General features: G+C 38.6%; 2 protein-coding genes across 2 annotated transcripts; both read right to left on the bottom strand.

Annotated features, from left to right (window-relative positions):
* Nucleotides 1–8641: 8641 nt before the first annotated feature.
* Nucleotides 8642–9571, bottom strand: LOC136747065 (olfactory receptor 52E8-like). The gene has a single exon (XM_066700020.1). The coding sequence runs from the start codon at nt 9569–9571 to the stop codon at nt 8642–8644; it is 930 nt and encodes a 309-aa protein (XP_066556117.1).
* Nucleotides 9572–21761: 12190 nt separating this feature from the next.
* LOC136747064 (olfactory receptor 6N1-like) lies at nt 21762–22706 on the bottom strand. Its single transcript, XM_066700019.1, has one exon. It carries the CDS (start codon nt 22704–22706, stop codon nt 21762–21764), a length of 945 nt encoding a protein of 314 aa, XP_066556116.1.
* Between the last annotated feature and the right edge of the window lie 3705 nt (nt 22707–26411).

Below are 26411 nucleotides of genomic sequence, written 5' to 3'. Positions count from 1 at the left end.
TGAAATAAAAATAAAAATAAGGTAAAGGACAAGACAAAACATGATTATGTAGAGTTATGATGGGTTATTTTGATAAGAGCATTTTAGCTCTGAGCTGAAGCACTGATCCAAAGAAGACCTCTCCCCCCAAAGTTATCAGATTTCCTTAAAGCGTGGGACCGGTTTACATCAAAGTGACAGTCTGGGAGGATGGCACCGAGAAAATGCCAAATAGTTTGGAATCCTGCTGTGAAATGTCTGGGGAAGGGGGCCTGTAGGTAATAAAAACTCTTTGAAATGGACGAGAGCCGAAATCCAGACACAGAGCTACGAACCCGGGCCAACCGGCATTTCTAAAAGATGGCATGGATTGACATCAGTCATAAATCAAGCCCCCCTCCAATAGGACACTGGGGGCTGAAACCGAAATCCGATCTCAAAAACTGAAGAACCAATCATCTATTGATCTGACAGGCGTATAAAGGAAAGCGCACAGTCTCTCAGTCTCTCTCTCTCTCTCACCTGAACCAGAAACTCGCTGCCACAGCTCAACCTGTAGCTCTGTTGCCCGAACCGGAACCAGAAACCAACCAAGTCTTTGCCAGCAACAGAAGAGTTAAACTGGGAGAAGGAGATTGAGCCGTACGAAGAATGCTTTTAAAGGACTTTATTAAATAAAGAACTTTACAGACTGCGCTGCCCGCCTGTGCCCACCTGATCAGTGGAGTTTTACAGCTGGCAATTGTCGACTGTATACGAAAGTGTTCAGTCATTTAAATAGCTATTTGAGTCTTAAGAAACTTGACCCTTGGAACGAACAGTGCCCTGCTTTCCTCAAAGACTTTGTCTTCAAGTAACTACGGTGGAAACCCTGCTTACAAAGAAGATTTTGTGCACAACCTTGGAGCCTTCAAACCAGTGGAAAATCTGTTTGGAAAAGACTCTACATTCGCGAAACCCCAACTTCCAGGTGCATCGACTGAGTGGAAGTTCTTGGACAAAGCCGAACCGGACTGCCTTTGTTCCAAACCACACGGACCTCGTGCCGTGTGCTGTTATCTGAGCCCGAAGCCAGAGAGGCCTCTCTGCGACAAAGTTCAGATAAGTTTAACAGTTTGGAGTTTGTGATTCATGACATTTGAGAAATCAATTAGAAATGTTAATCTGTGATTCATAACTCTAGAATGTGTAATATCATTTAGTTTTCTTAAATATAAATGTGTGTTGCATTAAACTGTTTTGTTGATAATTTTAGAAATAAAATCTGTCAACGCCGAGAAATATCTTCTCATTCCTGTTTAACTGTTTAGTCTGAAATTGATACAAGTTAATAGACGTTAGATTATTGGTGGCCCTGCCTATCCTTAATCATTGCATAATAATCAGTTAAGGGAAATTGTGGTAAAAAGTAATGATAGGATCTTTCTCGGTACCTAAACGTAAATGAGACTGATATATATATAACGAGAAGTTACCTGACATTAAATACTAACCTGCGTAGTTATTTAATGTCTGACTAACAATACTAATGAGAGACTCACCTTCATCTTACTAACCGGTATTGTAGTCAATGTGTTTATAACCTTTTTTGTTTAACAATTTGTGTGTTATCATATGCGATCCCATGGTCTTTGATTTGGTCACAGAAGTGATTTGTCTTTGATTTGTTGATCTAGAGTTGAATTTTAATTAGTTTTTCCCTTTTGTATAATTAGTGTAGTGCTACATTTAGTCTTTGTTTTTGAATAAATTTGACAATTTATATCTTTGGAATTGGTGTCTGCGTCCAATTATTACAGAAATTGAGTTTTACAGGATTCCAGGATTCGTGATAAGGTGATACTATAAATTCACTTCTTTAATTGAAATTTATAAGTGTACCTTATGCTACAGGGGTGACCCCTAAAATTATTGCTCAGGGGAGCAAGATAATGTGCTTCACCGATTAAACTTTCAACCAAAGGTACATAGATTCGCTGAATTTCCTCCCCATGAAATCGAGCGCTTTGCCTAAAGCTCTGGGTTTCGCGTCTCAGAAGAAAGGTTGGTTCTGTCATTTTTTCAACACTCAGGCCACTGAAAATAATCGGGGACCCTATCCGCCCGCCTATTATTATGGGGTTGACACTATGATAGCTCATGAACGGGTAGATTTCTTTAAATGGTACAATGCTGTTAAGGGGGGTGTTTTTGACTTCAGAGAGGAGATGGCTGCCTATTGCAAAAATGATGTGGTGATCCTTAAAGAAGCATGTGTATGTTTTCGAGCCGAGGTTATCAAGACCTCTGGGCTCGACCCATTACAATGTGTGACTATAGCATCTCTCTGTATGAAAATGTATCGAGCCAATTTCTTGCAGAAAAATACTATAGCTGTCACCACTTCTGACAACTATTGGACTAGACAAAAAAACTTTTCGACTGTTTCCCTACAGTGGTTGGAATACCTGACTGCCCGGGATGACATCATGATCAGTGACGCTTTAAACCGCGGGGAGGTCAAAATGGGTCCCTACCACTTAGATGGTTTTAGCGAGGTGGCCGGGGTGCATACCGCTTACGAGTTTGCCGGTTGTATTTTCCACGGGTGCCCGCAATGTTTCGATCCAAAGACTGCCAAGCCAATCACTACTTTTTACCAACCTCAAACTCAGAGCTTTTTATTTATTTATTTATTTATTTATTTATTTATTTATTTATTTTACAGTCTTAACAGGGTACGTTGTATCATAGTTTCCCTATGATCTTTATTTATTTTTTAAATAAATCTGCATTTGGACTAAACTATAAAAGACTGCCATCATGTCAATTATTTCACACTCATTTAGCATCATCTCCCATGCTAATCTTATTTTATGTTAATACTGTATATGGTAAAAATAGACATCTGGTTTTTCAGACAATGACTGAAAAAAGTTTTTAATGTCAAAAATTGAAATCTAAAAACAATTAAGAAATGTCTCAAATAAGTTTGATCAAGAGAACACTGTGTTCTTAATGTAATGTGTTTAAGTAAGCAGTATCTGTCCAAAAAAAATCCACTGCTATTTACTTTCCAAAATGAAAAAAACAGATGCAGGTTATATTTTTAACATTTAACCAACAATAATCTTTTAGGTCTTGAAATTTAAAAGTTTGTTGTTGATGAACATATAAAAATAAGATGAACATTTCTGAGCATCTTGCGCCCTATGACTGCTGGGATCGGTCTATATAATGGTGAAATCCGTGTTTACTATTATAAATGAAAACAGGTAATTGCCAGCAGGCATTCTCTTTGAGGAGCTAGCAGGTTTCAGCAGGTTTCAGAGTTGAGTTTTCAAGTAGGGTATGTTTTTTAATGACATGGGCCACAGAAGGTTTAGCTGTGCAGTGTATCCACCACACCCTCCATAGTAAAAAGATACAGGATGTGATAAAGATCCAACAATGTACAACATGTTTTGATGACTACGAGCAAGCAATAGCAGTTGTAATGGGTGTCTTTTGTTAAATAATTATGATTGACTGTTGAGCCGTTATTAATGTTTTATATAAACTGTATTATGGACATTCTCCTCTCCACTTTGACTTCTGTTTATTATGATAAGAGGAACACCCAAACAGATCAATAGCCCCCAGATACCAGTTTGCGTAATGTTTGTTTGGGGTTTCCTGTTCTTCTCTCAAGGCTGAAGATGCTACATTATAGTGATTGATTACCTCATTGTTCATTGTTAAAGAAAACTGTGAGATTGGGCAGTTTGTATGCCACAACTACGGTGGCCTTGAATTGCAACTGCTGAAAAAATAAAACAGTGGCTGTGAGATTTGAAGTGCTGAAAAAATAAAGCAGGGGCTGCGAGATTTGCAGCGGCTACGAGATTTGGAAGTGCTGAAAAATTAAAGCAGGGGCTGCGAGATTTGGAAGTGCTGTAAAATAAAGCAGCTGCTGCAGCATTTTCAGAAGCAATTAAGGAAAGGGAGGATACATTGTAAAATATATTTGACTGATGCCATTGGACAGCAAGCAAGTCACGTTGGCCGAGCCTGCTTCTCCGGAAAAGTCAACAGAATTTGAGAAAGGGGCGCCAACTGCGCAGTGCACGAAGTATTCATATTAATATTGTTGTGATCTTCTTCTCTCTATCCACTTTGTGGTGACATATTAAGAGTTATAGGGCTGTCCTAAAATGTTTTTGAAATTAATGAAAGCTTATGGTATCACTAATTTAACTAAACATGTATATTTTCATATACAATTACAGTACTCAGCCTATATGTAAACTCTAAGAAGTGAAGGTTCTAATAATAACCTTTTTGGATTCCCAGGGTTTATACTGTGGAGGAACCCTTAAGGTAAGCAGTAATTCTACACTGCTTTATTTTTTCAGCTGTTTTATTCTTTCAGCACAACAAATCTCGAAGCCACTGCTTTGTTTTTTCAGCTGTTTTATTTTTTCAGCACCACAAATCTCGCAGCCACTGCTTTATTTTTTCAGCAGTTGCACTTCAGGGCCACCGTACACAACAGGAAAACACCTGCTTCCATGTTCCATGCTTCAAAACTCCCTCCCTTCGGAAGAGTGTCCTACAAACTTTGCAGAGCTTGCACCTTTTGAAGCTTTTTGATTGGATGAACGGCCACAACATTCTATGTCATCTTGCTATAACGCTGCAGTCATGTTTGTAAACATTAAGAGTCCCTACTGAGGTGGGAAGCTTCCATGTTGGGCCACTTCCAGGCCTGGCATGTTAAATAAATACATTTATCCTCTGTGCATCAAGACTGGGTTCTTCAGTGACTTACGTGGGTTATATATTACCTCTCAAAACACGGATGTAGAAGAAACTACACAATTCAATAACAATTGAATTCATATAGTCATGAAGTATCCACAGGTATGGATGGAAGGTATGGAAATCATCTATTCACTGGGATATGTAGTGTTTTTATCCCACTTGCATGTTTTGCAGGATATAAAAACTGAAGACAAAAGTTGCTGACCCTATTTATTTTCTTTGTAATGTGTCAAAATACCTGGCAATGTAATGAGAAAAATACATATAGAACATACTGAGGAACCTTTACTGGAAAGCTGAAGAAAGTGTTTTGTAATAACTATATAATCTTTTGTATTAATAATAGTATGCAGACAGAGCAAAGTAGATTCATCAGGCATTCAGAAATTCCTCTCAATGATAAAAGGATCACACAGTGGAGAGAGAGCCCACAGCTGTTTGTTTGTTAAAAGTCTGTTTGTGGACTTAATTGTTCTCCCAGACAGGCAGGAGCTGTCTTTGTTAATGATTGTTTGAAAGTTGCTAATGATGACCTTGGGATTTGACCTTCCCCAGTACATCAAAGGCCGCATCCCACACCTCCCCCCAGGTAGACAACCACAAACATTCAGAAACTTGACCTCGAGGCACTTTTTGGAAGCATGTGACTGACCCTGCTCACAGAACCACATGTCATGCTTCCTATAAAAGCTGTAAATATCTTGTTGTTCAGAGAGAATCCTCTCAGGTGGAGAGCTTCCATATCAGGGCCTTCCAGGCCGGGCATGTTAAATAAATACATTATCCTCTGTGCTAAAAGACTTCAATTCTTTAATGGGTTCTTCATATACTATATCATAGAATAGACAGAGCAAAAACATATCACAATTCAGAGATACATCAGTAAAATTGATTTATAAATGGTACTTATAAGCTTGCCTTATAGGTAGAGCTATAACATATACACTCACCTAAAGGATTATTAGGAACACCTGTTCAATTTCTCATTAATGCAATTATCTAATCAACCAATCACATGGCAGTTGCTTCAATGCATTTAGGGGTGTGGTCCTGGTCAAGACAATCTCCTGAACTCCAAACTGAATGTCTGAATGGGAAAGAAAGGTGATTTAAGCAATTTTGAGCATGGCATGTTTGTTGGTGCCAGACGGGCCGGTCTGAGTATTTCACAATCTGCTCAGTTACTGGGATTTTCACGCACAACCATTTCTAGGGTTTACAAAGAATGGTGGGAAAAGGGAAAAACATCCAGTATGCGGCAGTCCTGTGGGCGAAAATGCCTTGTTGATGCTAGAGGTCAGAGGAGAATGGGCCGACTTATTCAAGCTGATAGAAGAGCAACTTTGACTGAAATAACCACTCGTTACAACCGAGGTATGCAGCAAAGCATTTGTGAAGCCACAACACGTACAACCTTGAGGCGGATGGGCTACAACAGCAGAAGACCCCACCGGGTACCACTCATCTCCACTACAAATAGGAAAAAGAGGCTACAATTTGCACAAGCTCACCAAAATTGGACAGTTGAAGACTGGAAAAATGTTGCCTGGTCTGATGAGTCTCGATTTCTGTTGAGACATTCAGATGGTAGAGTCAGAATTTGGCGTAAACAGAATGAGAACATGGATCCATCATGCCTTGTTACCACTGTGCAGGCTGGTGGTGGTGGTGTAATGGTGTGGGGGATGTTTTCTTGGCACACTTTAGGCCCCTTAGTGCCAATTGGGCATCGTTTAAATGCCACGGCCTACCTGAGCATTGTTTCTGACCATGTCCATCCCTTTATGACCACCATGTACCCATCCTCTGATGGCTACTTCCAGCAGGATAATGCACCATGTCACAAAGGTCGAATCATTTCAAATTGGTTTCTTGAACATGACAATGAGTTCACTGTACTAAACTGGCCCCCACAGTCACCAGATCTCAACCCAATAGAGCATCTTTGGGATGTGGTGGAACGGGAGCTTCGTGCCCTGGATGTGCATCCCACAAATCTCCATCAACTGCAAGATGCTATCCTATCAATATGGGCCAACATTTCTAAAGAATGCTTTCAGCACCTTGTTGAATCAATGCCACGTAGAATTAAGGCAGTTCTGAAGGCGAAAGGGGGTCAAACACAGTATTAGTATGGTGTTCCTAATAATCCTTTAGGTGAGTGTGTGTGTATATATATATATATATATACACACACATTTGATCTTATTTCATATTATTTCCTAATTTATACATATATTTGTGACTAATTCCAGCAATTGAGTCATATACAACTAATCAGGACAGTTGGATGAGGCAGCTATAGCTAGCTTTCACGTTTAACTTCTGATCTCCATTGGCACAGTGGTTAAGGAACAGCACTGAAAGCTTGGCATTGTGGGTTTGATTCCCTAAGTGTATATATATATATATATATATTTATTATTATTATTATATGTATATTCCTGATGTTAAACAATATCAGATTAGAACGAACAAGTAATAATAAGGCAATTAATAAGGATTTTACACAGCTTCTCTTAATTAGAACTGCATTTCAATAACACATTTCAGGGAACGTGAACTCCTAATAAATGTACGACAATACAAGGTAAATAAGCTCATTAATAACCAGTCAGAGTGGATCATTAATCTAATTCAACTAAATGTATCAATTCAATAAGAAATGAATAATAATAATAATAATAATAATAATAATAATAATAATAATAATAATAGGGCAACCAAATATACACTGAATTTAATAACAACACTTATGTAAAATACATAAATAAATACATCAATTAGCTTTGTCAGAAGCACACTAGACATTTTCAAAATATGCAAATTAACTTTCTGAGTAAGTAAGCTAATGAATACAGCACTGCAGTTTGGTGCTGTACACATTCATGTTGGACATACAGCAGCAGTAATGTACATCATAGCATTATGTTTGATTCTGTGATGACCTACATACATACAAACAACTATGGGTATTGGGTAATATTTATTACTACTACGTCCACAATATAGTGTTTGTACTGTAATACTGCCTCATTGTATGCCCTGTCAGGACAATGGCAAAGAGGTGTGCACTACTATATTACCTAGGAGGTATGCATTCAGGATGTGTCAGACTCGACTGCACGATGTACGCATTGTGAGCTCCCCCCATGTATGTGTGTGTGTGTGTGATGGGAAGCGCACATGTAATTGCTAAAGCTGTTCTCTCATATATATATATATGAACTTACAAATAATATAATATTTTAAATGTCATAAAGGAGTGCAGAAACATGGCACCCGCCTCTGTCCGGCACACTGCCTTCATCCATCCACCTGCAGAGTCCTGTTCCTTTAATGCTGTGACTCAATTAGCATATGATAATGATTCTCTAATTGAAGACATGAGATGCAAATGTATTCTTTAGAGGTCATTAAACATGTGCATAGTGCAATCGAATTTGAATTGCGTTAATTAGGCTGAATAAAAAAAAAATTGTGCGTTATTTGTGCCGTGCATTCATCCAATTAATGCGCAGCGCTGGCTCAAACAGTGGGAATAACAGGGCACTGTGGAGTGGTGCAGGCAGGTTTGCGAGGCACAAAAAATGTTATATTCCAATGTCCAATTTAGCGCAAACATTTGCGCCATGTTTGAATATCTGTCTATTTTTGGCCAAGTCATATTTTTCTTGCGCGGCACACATTTTGTGCGGAAGTTGCACAAAGTTTGAATATCGAGCCCATATTCAATTTGAAATTTGTTTTCTAGGTGATTTTTTTTTTTTGCACAAAAGATTCTGAAAACATTAGTATTTAAAGATTTGTGAAATTAATGAAAGAGTTGGATATAATAATGTTACTGTACAGATCTATGTAAAGTAGTATGCTTCACAGCTTATGAGTTATTTTTTTGCAAGAAACATTTCTTCACCCTGGTACTAATGTTTTTCGTTCTGATTCCATAAATAATTGGATTTATGAGAGGTGGAATGATCAAAAAGTAAACTGAAAGGAAAATACGAACCTCATGGGGCACATGGCTCATGTCAAATCTGTTTTGAACTATTTCAAAAAAAGCTGAAATGAAAAAGTTTATCAGAATAACTAAGTGTGGAGTGCAGGTGTTCAGTGCCTTAGCTTGCGATTTCTTGGAAGATCTCAAGCAGATTTTGAGGATTCTTGAATAGGAATACATAATGAGAATTACAGGGAGAACTGTACTTAAAACAAGATTAATTAGACCATACATATTATTAATGGATGTGTCTATACATGAAAGTTTGGTGATTGAATAGTTGGCACAATAAACCTTTTCTATGATTCTACCACACAAAGGAAGCTGCAGAGTTAATATGAAATGTATACCAAATGTACATATAGGGTATAACCATGACAATATTATAAGCATAATTACTTTTGCAGGAGTCATGATCATATTGTATTGCAAAGGATAACAGATTGACAGATACCTGTCATATCCCATCAATGCTAAACTTGAAAATTCACATTGGCCATATATGTACAAGACAAAAACCTGTACCAGACAACTGATTCCAGAAATTTCATGACGGTCTGACAGGATGTTAGTTAACAGGCAGGGGCAGAGTGCAGTGCTGCCAAATATTGCATTAACAGAAAGGCTACACAGGAAGAAATACATGGGCTCATGGAGGCTCCTCTCTACATAGATCACAACTATGAGAATTAAGTTTGCAGAAATAGTAAAGATGTACAGCAGTAGTAAAATGGTAAAATACAAATATTTCATGTCTCCAATTTCAGAGTATGCAACCAGTATGAAGGTAGTGTCAGATGAGTTCATCATGCTGTGACCTCTGAACAGGGTCTAGTTAGAAGGAAGGAAATACGTAGATTTTTATATATATATTGTATGCTCAAGATATTATTTATTGTGGGAGATCTAGATTGATATAGATATGCAAGAAATATTTGAGTTTCTTAACAATTTGCTAAGATTCACACTCATTATTCATTATGAGTTTTAAAATTAAAGGCTTTGTGTATTTACTTGTTCTCTGCTGGAGTTTCTTATATTGGCAAGGGTGCATATATAATTCTTTGTAAAAATTAAAGATGGTATATTATTATAAATAATATAGTGTTGCACTGTATTATACTTACTTTTTTTTTACAAATCTGAATAATTACTAAAGAGAATTACCAGTTTTATCCCTATGTAATGTGTGCGGTTAGAGTCCCTCCTCACCCCCCTCTGCTTGCATTTGAACTGCAGTCTCTCAAACACACCTGTGAGCAGCTACTCCCCACAGTCTCACCACCAGACCTATGATCTAAGACATAACGAAAGACCCAGCTAGAGGGGTTGAGAATACCCCAGATAAAAGTAAACTCACACCTGGCATATTAACACCAACACTCTCTGACTTAATTAAATTGAAAAAAACTAAATGATAAAAACTAAATTAAACTGACGCAGTGCACTGGCCAGCTATGTAAATGTTTATATGTATATAATAAATGTACACAGTAAATGCTGAATAACCGTTGATTAAATGTAAATATGAATATGAATAAACATCTAGATTCTCATCAAAATCCATATTGTAAAATCATAATCCTAACCTGGAAATGGTGAATCTGTTCAATTTATGCTACATACCAGCTTTTTGCAGTTCAGAAGCAAACTGAAAAAGAAATACATATATACACAGTAAATGCATTTTCAAGCAATAGGATTTTTAAATCTAAATTTGGTAAGGCAAAAGCTTATATATATATATATATATATATATATATATATATATATATATATATATATATATATATACATACAGACATTGAAATTGTCTCAACATATAGTAAGCATTCAAACTATTTAAACACAGTAAAGTTATTAATAATATATATATTTAAAAAAAAGCAATATGTTGTCAGACAAACACACAAAAATGACAGCAGATAGTACAGGTCAAATAAATGAGATCAAGCATTACTACCACTTCTCTTCTGAAATGCATGATGTCCACACAGACGTTACACCCTGTTAGTATTTGAAGAGATTCAAGCTTTATACATGGTCTTTGTTTATCGGTAGAACCTTGAGACCTTGTTGACTTAAAACTCCCACTGGAGATTTAACAAGGATCATTAAAAAAACTCAACACCCATGCAGTGAATTACATCACTGGAGATACTGGCTGAACATGTAATTAAGGCAACCATTTCTCCTGTTCTGAGACATCGGGAAGGGAAAGCCTCAGGGTTATGCATAAAATGTTCTGTGTTTCCATGACAGCAGAAGTTGTTATTGTTTCATTATTTATTTTTCCCCGGCTGTTCCTAAAAATGACTCAATTCCAAATTTTAAATATATGGGATATATTTTAACTATATTTTATTCTAGAGACAATATATTTATTTTATAGGTTGAAAATATTTAGTAGAAATTAACTTCACCATATAATTTCCGCTATCTACAAAGTTATCAAAGATCCTCTGTTTAAACAAGATAGTCAACTCCCCCCTTTCTTCCATCTTTGAGATGCGATGCATTATGGGAGTAACCGGTGGCACTTTTCTGCCTATCTATATAAAGGAAACCCTGCCTCATTTCATATTTAAAGCTTTCTTTCTAAAAAACAATAGCATTTTTGAACATGATGTACCTGGATTGTATTAGAGATACTCCTCTTTTACATAAAGGTTATTATTCAACCAGCAATGTTTTCACCTGGCCTGACAAGAACACTTTATCACCGAAGTGCTATCTCTAATAGCTGGCCTCATGAATATTGATGATGATTCAAAATTCTACACATTTGCAATTCATGAGGGGTGTGTCAGGCCAGCACTGTGACTGTTCCTCTATTCTCCACCAGAGGTTGCCGACACAACAGGTTCTATCTCCGATCCTTCTCAATCTTGTCTTTCCCCTCATTATTTAATTATTGCCCAGTAGTTTTCTATCAATTATCTCACACCTGTCTCCAGTTACCTCTACCCTCCCTTTAGTATTTATACACCTGTGTTAGTTACATTCTCTGCAAAGTTTTGCATTGCCTTCATTACAGCATCTCTGAGCGTTTGTTTCCAGTTTAGAGCCACAATTTATGACCACAGCTTTCCCTACCTTGACCTAGCCTTTTGCATATTCCCCTCTAGTATTGTTTGCCCGATCGCCTGACCTCTTTCTCGTTTACTTACCTCGCCTCTCAGATATCCTTCATAACAGTGTTAGCCGGCCCCAGACCTTACACCTGTTTTCCGAATCTGTCTCAAGCCCTGCTCCTGGATCCCTTAACCCTGGCCTCTGGCGTAACAGGGTGAGAGCACAAATTAGAGATTTGAAAGCTATATACAGAAGGAAGAAGAAGAGAGGACTGAGAGACTGAGTTGCAAGCAGTGAGCTGTAGCTGGGGGGCAGCCTGATTACGAGACTGTGAGTGACTGAGTGGTGATCTGCTGTGCCCCATTCTTTGGCAAACACTCGCTAAGACATGGTTTGAACATTGCCCAACCTCCTTTACATAAAGACTTGAAACAAACTTTGCCCTATTTCTTTTATATCAAGACACTGAAATTAACTTGCCTTGATCGTTTTATATTGTTTTTATATTTTATGAATGTATTTTAGATAAGACCAATTAGTATTTTTTAAGAAAGGGGACTTTTCATACTGGGTGCATTGGGGTGGAGAAATATAGCTAAATATCTGATGTGTATTTTGATATTCTATTTATTAGGTGTGTGCACTTTGATTTATATTAAATATTTTGGTTTAACTCGTTCTTACTTTGTGGGGGTTATTTCTGAGGTGAATGGTTTGTAATTGAATATTGTGTTCCAGTTCATTTGAGGTTATTTATATTTTTTTGGTCAGAAATTACTGTTTTGCCCCCAACAACCCTATTGTGTAGAAACCCCCCTTTTGAATTGTTAAATAAAGTTTCCTTTTTGCTTAAAGCTTTTCAAAGTGATTGATCTGTGTTGGGTCTCCCTAGTATAATTTTAGACTTTCTCCTCTCCTAGACCTTGCTGGGTTAACAAAGGGGTTGGCAGCTTCCACACTTCCCAGTAAGCCGGTAACTTGACTGTAGTTAAGGGACAGACATTACATTACTAAGACATTAATATATCTTCAGATTTTTTTAGCTTTTTATTTTGGAGTTCATGCAACAACTGTGTCTAGAATATTTAGCCATGGTATTAATGTTATGTATTGTAGACATCATTAGTTTTCTGGCTAAAGAGAGAGGAACTGGACTTATCTCTACCATACAATGAGGGAAAAAAGTATTTGATGCCCTGCTGATTTTGTACGTTTGCCCACTGACAAAGAAATGATCAGTCTATAATTTTAATGGTAGGTGTATTTTAACAGTGAGAGACAGAATAACAAAAAACAAAAAATCCAGAAAAATGCATTTCAAAAAAGTTATAAATTGATTTGCATGTTAAAGAGGGAAATACGTATTTGACCACTTCGACTTAGTACTTGGTGGCAAAACCCTTGTTGGCAATCACAGAGGTCAGATGTTTCTTGTAGTTGGCCACCAGGTTTGCACACATCTCAGGAGGGATTTTGTCCCACTCCTCTTTGCAGATCCTCTCCAAGTCATTAAGGTTTCGAGGCTGACGTTTGGCAACTCGAACCTTCAGCTCCCTACACAGATATTCTATGGGATTAAGGTCTGGAGACTGGCTAGGCCACTCCAGGACCTTAATGTGCTTCTTCTTGAGCCACTCCTGTGTTTCCTTGGCTGTGTGTTTTGGGTAATTGTCATGCTGGAATGGGGTCATAGGCAGCATTCCTCCTCCTCCAAACACGGCATGTTGAGTTGATGCCAAAGAGCTCGATTTTGGTCTCATCTGACCACAACACTTTCACCCAGTTCTCCGCTGAATCATTCAGATGTTCATTGGCAAACTTCAGACGGGCCTGTACATGTGCTTTCTTGAGCAGGGGGACCTTGTGGGCGCTGCAGGATTTCAGTCCTTCACGGCGTAGTGTGTTACCAATTGTTTTCTTGGTGACTATTGTCCCAGCTGCCTTGAAATCATTAACAAGATCGTCCCGTGTAGTTCTGGGCTGATTCCTCACCGTTCTCATGATCATTGAAACTCCAGGAGGTGAGATCTTGCATGGAGCCCCAGACCGAGGGAGACTGACAGTTATTTTGTGTTTCTTCCATTTGCGAATAATCGCACCAACTGTTGTCACCTTCTCACCGAGCTGCTTGGCGATGGTCTTTGTAGCCCATTCCAGCCTTGTGTAGGTCTACAATCTTGTGTCTGACATCCTTGGACAGCTCTTTGGTCTTGGCCATGGTGGAGAGTTTGGAATCTGATTGATTGATTGATTCTGTGGACAGGTGTCTTTTATACAGGTAACGAGCTGAGACTAGGAGCACTCCCTTTAAGAGAGTGCTCCTAATCTCAGCTCGTTACCTGTATAAAAGACACCTGGGAGCCAAAATTCTTGCTGATTGATAGGGGATCAAATACTTATTTCCCTCATTAACATGCAAATCAATTGATAACTTTTTTGAAATGCATTTTTCTGGATTTTTTTGTTGTTATTCTGTCTCTCACTGTTAAAATACACCTACCATTAAAATTATAGACTGATCATTTCTTTGTCAGTGGGCAAACGTACAAAATCAGGGGATCAAATACTTTTTTCCCTCACTGCATATTGTTTATGTTGTCAGCTCTGAGCTGTTCCTCAAAATATAATATAAATATGGGGAGATTGTGGTTTGACATTTCCAAGATAGAGTCGAGGGGAAGGCCGTGGGTTCAAGTGTCTAGACTTACACAGAAATGCTCAAGTATGTTATTTTTGCAGTTTCAGCCCCCCTGCCACGGCAACATTTCCAGTGAGATATGTCAATGTCAAATCTGCAGAATCTGTTCTAATCTAATCCTACAATAAAAATACAATACAATGAGTTACATGGTAACAGTAGGTTAAATAATCAGTATGTCTACCTAATATCAGAACAAAGCTTAATAATTCCTAACAGTTAGTAGAATATGTTATATAAAAATCCTTGTACTCTGTTCTCCCAACATGCAGAGTATTATACAGTGGGTATATACAATATATAGGGGGCAATTTTACCCCAACAGTTGCCTTCTTTAATGAAACATGTTACGTTAATTCCGTAAAATTGCGTTAGATATAAAAATACATTTTGGACATGTTAATCACAAAGTAAGCCCTCTTGATCAGATTCTGTAAACACACCAGTTTCCACCACCTCTGAGGCTTTATTTCCTTGTCATACGTTTAATCTTTTAGAGGCACAGTTCTCATTCCATGGTCCCAGTAGGTAATTTGCAGAAACTACTTCTTCTTGAAGTAGTATTGTTCTTCAAGGTATCCCAAAATTTGTTAATGTCTATGGTGATTGTTCTTTCATTGTGGTCCATCGGCGCTCATCAAGTGGCCGGCAAGACCAAGTTGATTTCCAGTGTTCATTACGTGTTATTTCATCGTTGTTTCAGCAGTTGTGCCTGGTGGGCATCGAAGCGCTTAGGGTTCAAAGCATCCATGGATGAAGACACCAAGCGAGCCAAACATTTTTGTAAACACGCACATATACAGGGACCAAGGCACAATAAGAGCAAAATGATAATTATGCAGGGTACAACAACACTTGATCAACACAAAACAAACAGAGAAAAATGAATATTCCAAGAATAAAAGCAGTCCTTGGGCCTATAAGAGCACCAAGGTTTCCTAGGGAGCCACTTATCCAGCTCCCCAGAGACCACTCTGGGGTCTGGTGAATTTTAGTTACTTAGTTACTTCTCTACGAATGTGATCTGTAAGATCATGAATCTGTTCAGAGTTGTCAGGTATGTAGGTACAACATTCTTTACCAATGAGCGCACACACCCTCCTTTTGCTATCAGAAAGAAATCTTTTAAAACAACTTTGTGCGTATGGCAACCATTTCAGCTGTTACGTTATTAACAGAGTCAGCAGTTTTATCAGACATCTTCAACTTTGAGAGGGACAGGGATCATGGGAATTCCTCCCAGAGCATTTCCGGGGCACATTTGAGCACACTCAGCACCCTGATATATTCAAGTCTTTTAGTAAACTGATAGGACAGTTGGAGATCGGTGTTCTCTCTCGTCAGGGAGGTGGAGCGGCTGTTATTTGTGTCCCGCCGTGGGACAGTGGTTGAGTTGTTGGCATTCAATCGAGTTGGATCGCTCCAGTAGAGCCGACAGGACAATGATCAGAAGGGTGAGGCCGACCCCAGCCATCATCAGGATTCAGTGCTGTTTCTCGAGGGTCCGGGAGAAAGGGAGAGTATCCCTCTGGTCTCCACCAGTGTTGTTTCCCTTTGGCACTGCACAGCTGTGTGGGTGGTCAGGAGCACCTGGTAGGGCCCTGTCCACCTGGGCTTTGATGTACACTTAGTCACCTGGCTGAAATGGGTGACAGTCCTGCTGGGCTGGGCAGCTTTTACCTGTGAATGGACAGCTTCGAATGCATGTGTTAGACCCATACCAAAATATAACATTGCATCATCCATCAAGTGGATGTCATCCCATAATAATATCAGGCTGATAAAGAGCTTCGTTTCTTTTCTTTTCTTTTTTCAGATTTGCTGACAATCTCATTGTCATTAGGACTATAGGAAGACCATCTGGACATTCGAGCCCTGTTTGCACATTTTAGCACCCCTTAACAGTATTTTTACTGTACTGTACTTGTACTGCATCAGCCTTCATAAAGGGATAGACTTTAACTCTTTGTAGAAAACATTTACATTTTTACAAATATATATTCATAACCACAACATGTAGGCATTTTAACACAATCTATTTGCATATTAACAAAGTAATGATTTTGTGAAATCAGCTCCCTCCCCAGGATTATGAGCTTGACAAATGTTGCAAGTTGTACACTATTGCTGAGATGTCACAATGAAACCTTTGGCAAACCAATTGAAAAATACTTCCACCCACACATCTCCCTTCAATTCACCCGTGTGGTCAACAACATGCACCAGACAGGCAAGCCAGTGGGGTGCCCGTGCGGCAACCTTGCCTTAGAAGATATTTGAGCTCTCTTATGGAAGGTGCAGTGGGCAGTTGGAATTGCACGGCAAGATTTCCAGTGAGATATGTCAATGTCAAATCTGCAGAATCTGTTCTAACCTAATCCTACTATAAGAATACAATACAATTAGTTACATAGTTACAGTAGGTTAAATAATCAGTATGTCTACCTAATATCAGAACAAAGCTTAATAATTCCTAACAGTTAGTAGAATATGTTATATAAAAATCCTTGTACTCTGTTCTCCCAACATGCAGAGTATTATACAGTGGGTATATAAAATACATAGGGGGCAATTTTACCCCAACAAATGGGTTCTTATGGAAGTGTGCAGAAACCCCTCCCCCTTGGGGAGTGCTTACGACTTGAAAGATACATTGTTTTTTGTTTTTTTTTTGTAAATTGTTTTGTTTTGTTTTATTAAGGGTTTTTATTCTAACAGCAATATACATGAGAAACATGATTTACAATGTTTCTATTCACATATAAAGTAATACATTTGTGCCAATTTTATTATAATCAAATCCAAATTAATGTTCATGAAATATATACAGCATGACTAGGATTAGAGAGAGACAATGTATCTGAGACTGGACTTTGCACAATACAGGAGAATGTTTTTCACCCGATGTGAACAAGCATCTGACACCTGAGATCCATTGTACCACATTTAAAGTTCTTTAACATTTATATTTTGCTTTCACATTCCATTTATAGTATCATAAAAGTTTTGTTACTGTAAAACCCTACTGGATTCAAGCAAGGAGTCAGACAACATGCTCTTTATTTTTTCCTACATGCACGTATATTCTACCTTCATAGATAGAGAAGGCAGTGGAAAGAACTGGTTTTAGTGTAGAAAAAAGGCAGTGGCTACTCTGAGCACAAACAGTTGCACTCAGGGGAGGGAAACCAAATGAAAGACACACATACACAAATTATGTTGTTTTGGATTCCATGTATGAGTTACATTAGTCTTCAAATGTCCACAGTTCTGCCATTTGAAGTGACATAGGTACTCTTGGAATTGCAAACAAGGCGACGCTGGGTGGTGGTGCTGCATTGTGATCACCTGGCCCCCTACCAAGCTCACCAGACCCCTGCACTGCCAGCGAAGAGTGGTCCTGACGGCCGTGCCAGAGGTCTCTGGGACACCGGATGTTGCTGCCCCCATGGAAGATAGAGGTGAGGTACTTGTGGCTCACTGCCTGGACTTTGATTGCAACCTGGGCGAAATGTTTGAGGCAGCCGGGAAGGTTGGCCCTGAGAGAGTGGCTGTGTATCGGAGATGGAAAGGCAGTTCCCAGCCTTATTAATATGAACCCATTTTTGCAAGGGCTGCTGGGACTTGATTAAGTTACCTGTTTGGGCTCAGAGTAGCCCCTGCCTTATTTCTGCACAAAAAATAGTTCTTTCCACTGCCTGCGGGGGCTTTCTCCTAAAGACTTGCCTGAAGAAATTAATTTAACTCGTTTTTGCACTTCATCAAGATTTGTAGTATATTGCTTGAGACTGAGTTCACTCATTTGTCCCGAAACAGAAATAATGTGCCTGTCTTCAACTCCAACTTCACTTAAAACTTGGCAACAAGCAGCACAAACACAGTGATTGGTGGACGTTGTGGATAGAGCAGCTTCTAAAAGATTTTTTTATATCAAACTGGCAATAAAACATTAAAGGAGGGGACGCTTCCCATACCAGATGTCATCCTATATTGTTTTTCATGGAAGTTGAAGTTTGGAAATGTACTTAAAGCTTTAAAACTTAAAGCTTTTTACATGACAATTTTCTGAAACTGACTTTAAGTACATCAGTGACATTGGGGCTGTCTTAAGAGACCACTGAAGAACCCAGTCTGGATGCATAGATGGTAAATGTATTTATTTAACATGCCAGGCCTGGAAGGGGCCCGACATGGAAGCACTCTACCTCAGCAGAGACTTATTGAACAGCACAAGTGGTCAGCCTTATATACATTGCAAGACATGTGGGTCTGTGGCTGGGGTCTGTCACTGGGGGTTTGCCAGAGTGTTATCTTGAGGTCAGATTTCTGACCCTTGTAATGTTCATGGTAGTCTTCCTCGGAAGAGGTGTGGGATACAAAGAACAGATGTCTTCCTTTGATATACTAGGAAAGGTCCAATCCCACGGATCTTATTTAACAACTGTCAATTAATTGCTCATTAACAAAAACAGTTCCTGCCTATCTGGAGAAAAGTTTAAGTCCACAGACTTTTAACAATCTGTGGGCCCTCTCTCTCTCTGCATGTTTGATCTTTTCTATTATTGACTAGAGGGTATGCCCTGAACAACTTGCAAAATGGTTGTTGCTACCAAAGTACATTTACTTTTCTTGGTCTGCATATTATTATTAATATAAAACATAATACAGTTTATATAAAACATTAATAATGGCTCTTCAACCACCTTGGTGATTTGGGTCTGTAATGCTGTTGTTACAAGGGAAGTAATGTTAAGACTGTACAATGCACTAATTAGACCTCATCTGGATTACTGTGTACAGTTCTGGGCACCACACTTCAATAAATAAATCGCTGATCTAGAGGCAGTTCAGAGACAAGCAACCAGACTTATTGCAGGTTTGAAAGGAATGTCCTACTCAGAACAGAAAAGACTGTGTGGGGGCTCAGGTCTTCAAAATCATTAAAGGCATCAACCACGTCAAAACGGAGGAGCTTTTTTTTCCAGATCTGCAGGGACACACGGACCTGGGGATACAAATGGAAATTGGGCTTAAAGGCATTAGAAAGCAGGAGAATCTTCTTCACACAGAGAGATGTCATAATCTGGAACAAACTCACCAGCGTTGTGGTTGAAGCCGATAATTTTGGAACACTCACAAATAGACTGGACAGGATCCATGGATCACTTACTTATTAATGGACACCAAATGAGCACGATGGATTGAATGGCCTCCTCTCGTTTGTAAACTTTCTTATGTTCTTATGTTTGTGTCACATTTTCATGGCCAGTGCCATCAGTAAATACTTGAGTTTCAGTGTTGAGAACCGACAAGTATTACATTGCTCAGTGTAAGCTTCAGATTTTATATGTTGCTTTTTTATTTCTGAAATTTCTGCCAAAAGCTCCTGTCCATTCCATCCAAATTCAAACCTAAAAACAGGATAATTGAATTTCTCATAGTTCTCTGCAAGAGATGACATTATTTATTGTGATATTAGTACATGCAAGGACCAGTGAAAATTTGTCACAATAGACTATTTATATGACTCTACACAGCGACAACCTGACTGCTAAGATGAAAACTGTACTGAATGCACATACTGGAGAAATCCATTTCGGAGCAATAAGCTTATAAATTGTCATACCCCATCACAGCTAAAGCCATTATGGCAAGCCAAATTATCATGTACAGATACCTTTAATTAATTTAAAGATATCTTCAAATATTTCAAGATATCTCTAAATCATTTAAAGATATCTGCAAATATTTCAAGATATCTTCAAATCACTTCCTGTATGTAGCCCAAGATTAACCCAAACCTGTTCATTCATTTCTATGTAAGTGAATGAGGAAACAGGAAGTGATAATCTCAGCCAAAATAAAGGAAGTCATTTGAAGATATCTTGACATGATTTGCAGATATCTCTAAATTTCAAGATATCCTCAAATCATTTAGAGATATTTTTAAAAAGCACCTTATTTAGATATTTCTAAATGGTTTGCAGATATCTCTAAATGATTTAAAGATATCTTTATATATATATATTGAAATGCATTTAGAGATATCTCTAAATGATAATTTGGCTTGCCAGAATGCCACATACTCACACATGCAATACGTGTGCAAACAATACATTTATATTAGACATGCTGTGCGAGAAATGTCATGACTTTCATTGACAGAGCAGGGCACAGAGCAGTAATCCCATACAATCCGTTAACCTGTAAACTGCATAAAAACATGTATAGGTGCTATGATGGTGCTGTATTGCAGGGGGTGGCAAATAGAGACATATCTGTCATATGCCATTACTGCTAGAATTCACACCTTGGGTACATATTCAAACCAACATGTTGTATTAGGCATCTGTTTTGAGAACTCTCATGTGTTTGTGATAGAACCCTAAATATAGGGAATGGACTCAGGACTGTAAATCAGTACAAGCCAATTACTGCTGATTTATGTAGAAACATATAGATGGGCTCATGTAGGCTCCTCTCGACACACACCAGGGTGATAATGGTCAAACTGTGTGAGGCCTTTCTTAAGGGAAAAAAAAAGTACACCTGAAAATGTCTAGGAAAGTTCTGATTGGGTTCAAACCACCACTGAATGAAAGTAATATTAACATATTTTGAGTGGAACATTTTAAATTCACAATCTAATTAATGTAAAGCAGGTTTACAGTAGTATATGGGAAAGAAGAAGATAGCTAAATATGAAACAATAAAAAGGAAGATACTACAGCATACATCACTGTCTAAAATAAAACATACCAACACATTACATAGAAAAAATAAGGTATAAGAGAGATTTGCAATCTACAGGTAGAACAAAATAACAGATACAGGTGTCTGAAGGTGGAGTCCAGAGGAATGGAGATTGAAAGGTCAGAAGAGAGAGATGATGACTGAATTGCTTAGAATCCATATGCCATCTGTGACTGCCTTCATGGTAATATAGTTGCATGTATCCCTACATTCATTCAGACCTTTATAATAAACATTAACTATGCATTGTAATGAATAGATGGGAATTATAGACCCCGAACCTGATCTGGAGTGCTGTTAACAGTTCAGTTTGATTGTTTGTTTAATGTCCATCTGTAGAAGTAGGCTGTTATTTTTTGTTTTAGTTTATTTTTCTCATTGAAAATAAGTGAGGGAGGTCAATAGTCAAGAGCAGTAAGAAATGCCAGAAGAGAAATTAGGCCATTGATTAGGACATATACAATTCAAGGACTACTACAGGTTTGGAAATGTTAGCTGTTTACATAGCACTTTCTTAACCTTTTCTGTAAGTTTCTTACTCCTGAATCCATAGATAATTGGGTTTAGTAAAGGAGGTAAGATGAGGAATTGCACAGAAAGCAGAACCCGAATAATGAGAGGAATGTGTTGCATGTTGAATCTGCTTTGAAAGAGCTCAAACAAGGAAGCAACAAAAAAATGTATGACAGTGACTAAATGGGGAACGCAGGTGTTCAGAGCTTTAGATCGTGATGCAGAGGATGATTTTAAACAGACTCTGAGGATCTGTAAGTATGAATAGAGGATGAGGAGCAGAGGGCAAACAGTAAATGCAATGCTTAAAATTGAACCTATAATATTGTTAATAGTAATATCATCACAAGCAAGTCTGACTACTGAATAGTTGTCACAATAGACCTTTTCAATGGCTCTTCGGCACAACTTCAGCTGAGCACTTATTACTATCATTACTGTAAATTCAGCAAAAACAAGCAGCCAGGTCAGGGCTATGAGTTTATACACTCTTTTTGGACGCATAATGGTGCTGTAGTAAAATGGATGACATATTGAAACATATCTATCATATCCCATCACAGCTAAAGTTAAAAACTCACACATGCCATATGTGGTCAAACAATATATTTGTATTAGACACGCTGTGTGAGAAATCTCATGACTGTCAGATAAAATATTGACTAAAAGAGCAGGGCACAGAGCAGTACTCCCATATAAACCGTTGACCTGTAAACTGCATAAAAACATGTACATGGGCTCGTGCAGACTGCTCTCCACACAAATCACACAAATAATAACTGTGTTAGCAGCTATTGTTAGCATGTACACTAGAAGTATGAGTAGAAAATATAAGTATTGCAAATCCCCAGTTTCTTCGTATCCTGTCAATAAGAAGGATGTTGTGTGTGAGGTGTTTTCCAGCATTCTGGTATCAGGTAGACCTATTGAAGGAAAGAAGATTCAGTTGCTAAAGTTACACTCTAACAATATGACATCTTATTTTATGAGTTTAGTTTTGTCTTTGGAGACACAAGCAGTATCTTAGATTAAGTTAATTCAGTTTGTTTTTATTAAGAGTTGTTAGAACTTTTGTATGCATGTTTGAAATCTTACAGTGCATATGTGTAACTCCCTAATTTCTTCTGCTGACTGCCTGAAGTTACATACATATTACAAGTATATTACATGTATTTGATCAAGAATGCTTGCTGCAATGAGGTTGATCAATGTAAAGAAACAGGCAGTTAGACTACATTAAAACTAACTCTTTCTAGTAATTGTTAACAGCAGTTTGGCATCCTGATATGTGTGTGCATGTGTGTGTACAATTATATAATCGATGTCATGAATTGAATGCTCCAGCATTTAGTCCACCAGCCTCCTCAGTTGCTTCAGTTTAACCTCACTGAAATAGGAAGAGCTTGACATGAGTGAATAAAGAACAAGCAGCATAAGCATGCCCTGTAAGGGATGACATTGAGGTTCCTACATGGATAAGCTTGAATGACTGGATGTCTAGTGTATGAGCCCCTGAGTGAAACCTCTAAATGTGAACAGATTGAAATGAAATTTTCATATAAAGACAGCAGTGACACCATGAGCTTAACTCATGATATACTGATAGATTCTCACACCCATAACTAACATGCAAGGAAACATACAGACCCCATAAAACCCATAATTCATGAGTTGAGTCATGTGATGGTACCTGCTCCTCTGTACAATGAGATGCTCCTGTCCGATGAATAGACGAAGGCAGTTATGTGCTCTCCAACAAGCTGATGTAAAATATAATGTTAATCGGACCCAGGAGGATATCTTTACCACAGTGACTGAATGGTATGCAATAAACACCTCTACTAGCATGTAACACTGTGTACAACTATTTCCCTTTTGCTAAGGCTGGGTAATGAATCATCAAGGGTATCCAGATATTATCCAATTAATCAGAGGACTCTTTTCACTTCTAATGAACAATATCTGGTACAGCACTCAAATTAATTTTTGTTTGTTTGTTTTGTTTTTAATTGTTGTGTCTTGTTTTATTTAGGGGGTTTATTCTAACAGCAATATACATGAGAAACATGATTTATAATCTTTCTATTCACATATAAAGTAAACATTTGTGCCAATTGTATTATAATTAAATCCCAATGAATGTTCATGAAATATATACAGCATGACTAGGATTAGAGAGAGAAAATGTATCTTAGACTGGACTTTGCACAATACAGGAGAATGTTTTTCACCTGCTGAGGTCCATTGTACCACATTTAAAGTTCTTTAATGTTTATATTGTGCTTTCACATTCCATTTATAATTCAATTTAAGTACTGCAAAACCCTACTGGGTGTAAGCAAGGAGTCAGACACTGATTAAAGGCAACATGCTCTTTATTTTTTCCTACATGCACTTATATCCCACCTTTATACAGTAAAGATAGAGAAGACTGGAAAGAATTGGTTTTAGTGCAGGAAAAGGCAGTGGCTACTCTGAGCCCAAACAGTTACACTCAGGGGAGGGAAAGACAGACATACACAAATTGTGTCCACAGTTCCGCCATTTGAAGTGATATAAGGTACTCTTGGATTAGCAAACACTTTGTTGAGGACTATTCTAGCACCGGCAATATCAGTTTAGCACAGAGCAGTTTTTTAGTCTTTTTTTTGTTTTGAATTTTTGACTTCTTAAACTATAGATTATTAGGTTTAGTAAAGGAGATAAGAAAGAAGAGATAAGTCCACAGAAAGAAGAACCCGGATCACTAGAGGAACATACTCCATGTCAAATCTACTCTGAAACAGTTCAAAGAAATTGATGACAGTCACTAAATGGAAGTGGTGGGGGCAGTGTGCTGCTGGGTGTGACTGCGGAGGCGACGCTGGGTGGTGGTCCTGCATTGTGATCACCTGGCCCCCTACCAAGCACACCAGACCCCAGCCCCACCGGCAGAGAGTAGCCCTGAGGAGTCTGGGACACCAGATATTGCTTGCCCCATGGGAGAAAGAGGTGAGGGACCTGTGGCTCACTGCCCGGACTTTGATTGCAGCCTGGCCGAACTATTTGAGGCCGCCGGGATGGTTGGCCCTGAGAGAGGGGCTGTGTAACGGAGATGGAAAGGCAGTGCTGCCCAGCCTTATTAATATGTGCCCATTTCCGCGAGGGCTGCTGGGACTTGATTATCATTACTATTTATTTCTTGGCAGACGCCCTTATCCAGGGTGACTTATACAAAATACAAGCACAATACAAAGTGTACAAATACAGTTCAGTACAAGGCATAAAACATTACAAATTCAAATGTACATAATACAGTGAAAATTAAAGCATAATACATTTTACAAATTCCAATTCCAAGTGAATACAATATGAGTTCTTACATCCTGGATTGTAAAAGCTGAGTGCAGACAAGATGTTAGGTCACAGTCAAGGGCAAAGGGAATGCAATGCAAGAAGTATGATAAAACATTATAAAGTGCTATCTTACAGGAGAGTAAAGGACTAAATTACAAGTACTGTCTGAAAAGATGTGTTTAAGTTAGCTGTTTGGGCTCAGAGTAGCCCCATCCTTTTTCTGCACAAAAAACAGTTCTTTCCACTGCCTGCGGGGGCTTTTTCCTGAAGACTTGCCTGATAAAAATAATTTAACTCCTGTTTTTGCACTTCATTCAGATTTGTTGTATATTGCTTGAGACTGAGTTCACTATTTTGTCCAGAAACTGAAATAATGTGCCTGTCTTCAACTCCAGGGTTATGTTTAGAGTTTCACATGTTCTTGAATGGGGAAGTTACGACAGTGGTGACGACCAGAAGAGGGCAGCAGAGTTGTTCCGGGTGAGGTGTGTGCGCGCACATACAACGTGTAACCTGATTTGCCTTGCAATAAATACTGTTTGTTTGCAACTGTAGCGGGGTGCATGGTTGGGGCGTTAGATCACACACAAGACCAGGCAAGATGTGGTTGAAGACAGCAGTAAGTCTATTTATTTTCTATTGCCTGAGGCTCCAGGTTGACCAGGACAATGAGGTTCAAAGGGCAAACAAACAGTTCTCTCTTGCTAAATCCGTCGTCGGGTCATAGGCCAGGGTCAAATGACAGTGGGGGTTGTCATCCAGAAGGAATGTTCTTATCCGTAAAAGCAACCTTTGGTTTTGTTTGTACTCTCCATTCTCTCCTCGCTCTTGCTCTCCAGCACACCCTCCTTGTCCCTTCACCAACCACCTACTGAGACACAGGAGTGGAAAAGTGTCCTGATTATATAGCCCAGGTCTGATAGGCTTCACCTGTGTTGTTTGCCTCAGCCATGGGGTGTGTCAGCTCTGCTGCACTCTGGAAATTTCCACACCCCTGTCCATGATCCTGATCCTGGAAGTGCAGCCAGACTCATGCTGCTGTCCATGGTCCTGTTTACCAGAAAGGAGAGAAACCGAGCAGGCACATAGTAGTCATCTATTACCCGCCTGCTCATCCTGCTACACAACATACGATAATCTTGCGTTCTTACTGAACACAACATCCAGCATCACTTAAAACTTGGCAACAAGCAGCACAAACACAGTGATTGGTGGACGTTGTGGATAGAGCAGCTTCTAAAAGATTTTTTTACATCAAACTGGCAATAAAACATT

This window comes from Amia ocellicauda, chromosome 3 (genome assembly GCF_036373705.1).
Source record: "Amia ocellicauda isolate fAmiCal2 chromosome 3, fAmiCal2.hap1, whole genome shotgun sequence".
Lineage (NCBI taxonomy): Eukaryota > Metazoa > Chordata > Actinopteri > Amiiformes > Amiidae > Amia > Amia ocellicauda.
Note: the sequence above shows the minus strand (reverse complement) of the source record. Positions and strands in the feature narration are given on the sequence as shown.

What these genes read in the sequence shown, in the direction of transcription:
- LOC136747065 (XM_066700020.1), bottom strand. Translation starts at nt 9,571, where the DNA reads ATGATGAACTCATCTGACACTACCTTCATACTGGTTGCATACTCTGAA.
- LOC136747064 (XM_066700019.1), bottom strand. Translation starts at nt 22,706, where the DNA reads ATGCTGGAAAACACCTCACACACAACATCCTTCTTATTGACAGGATAC.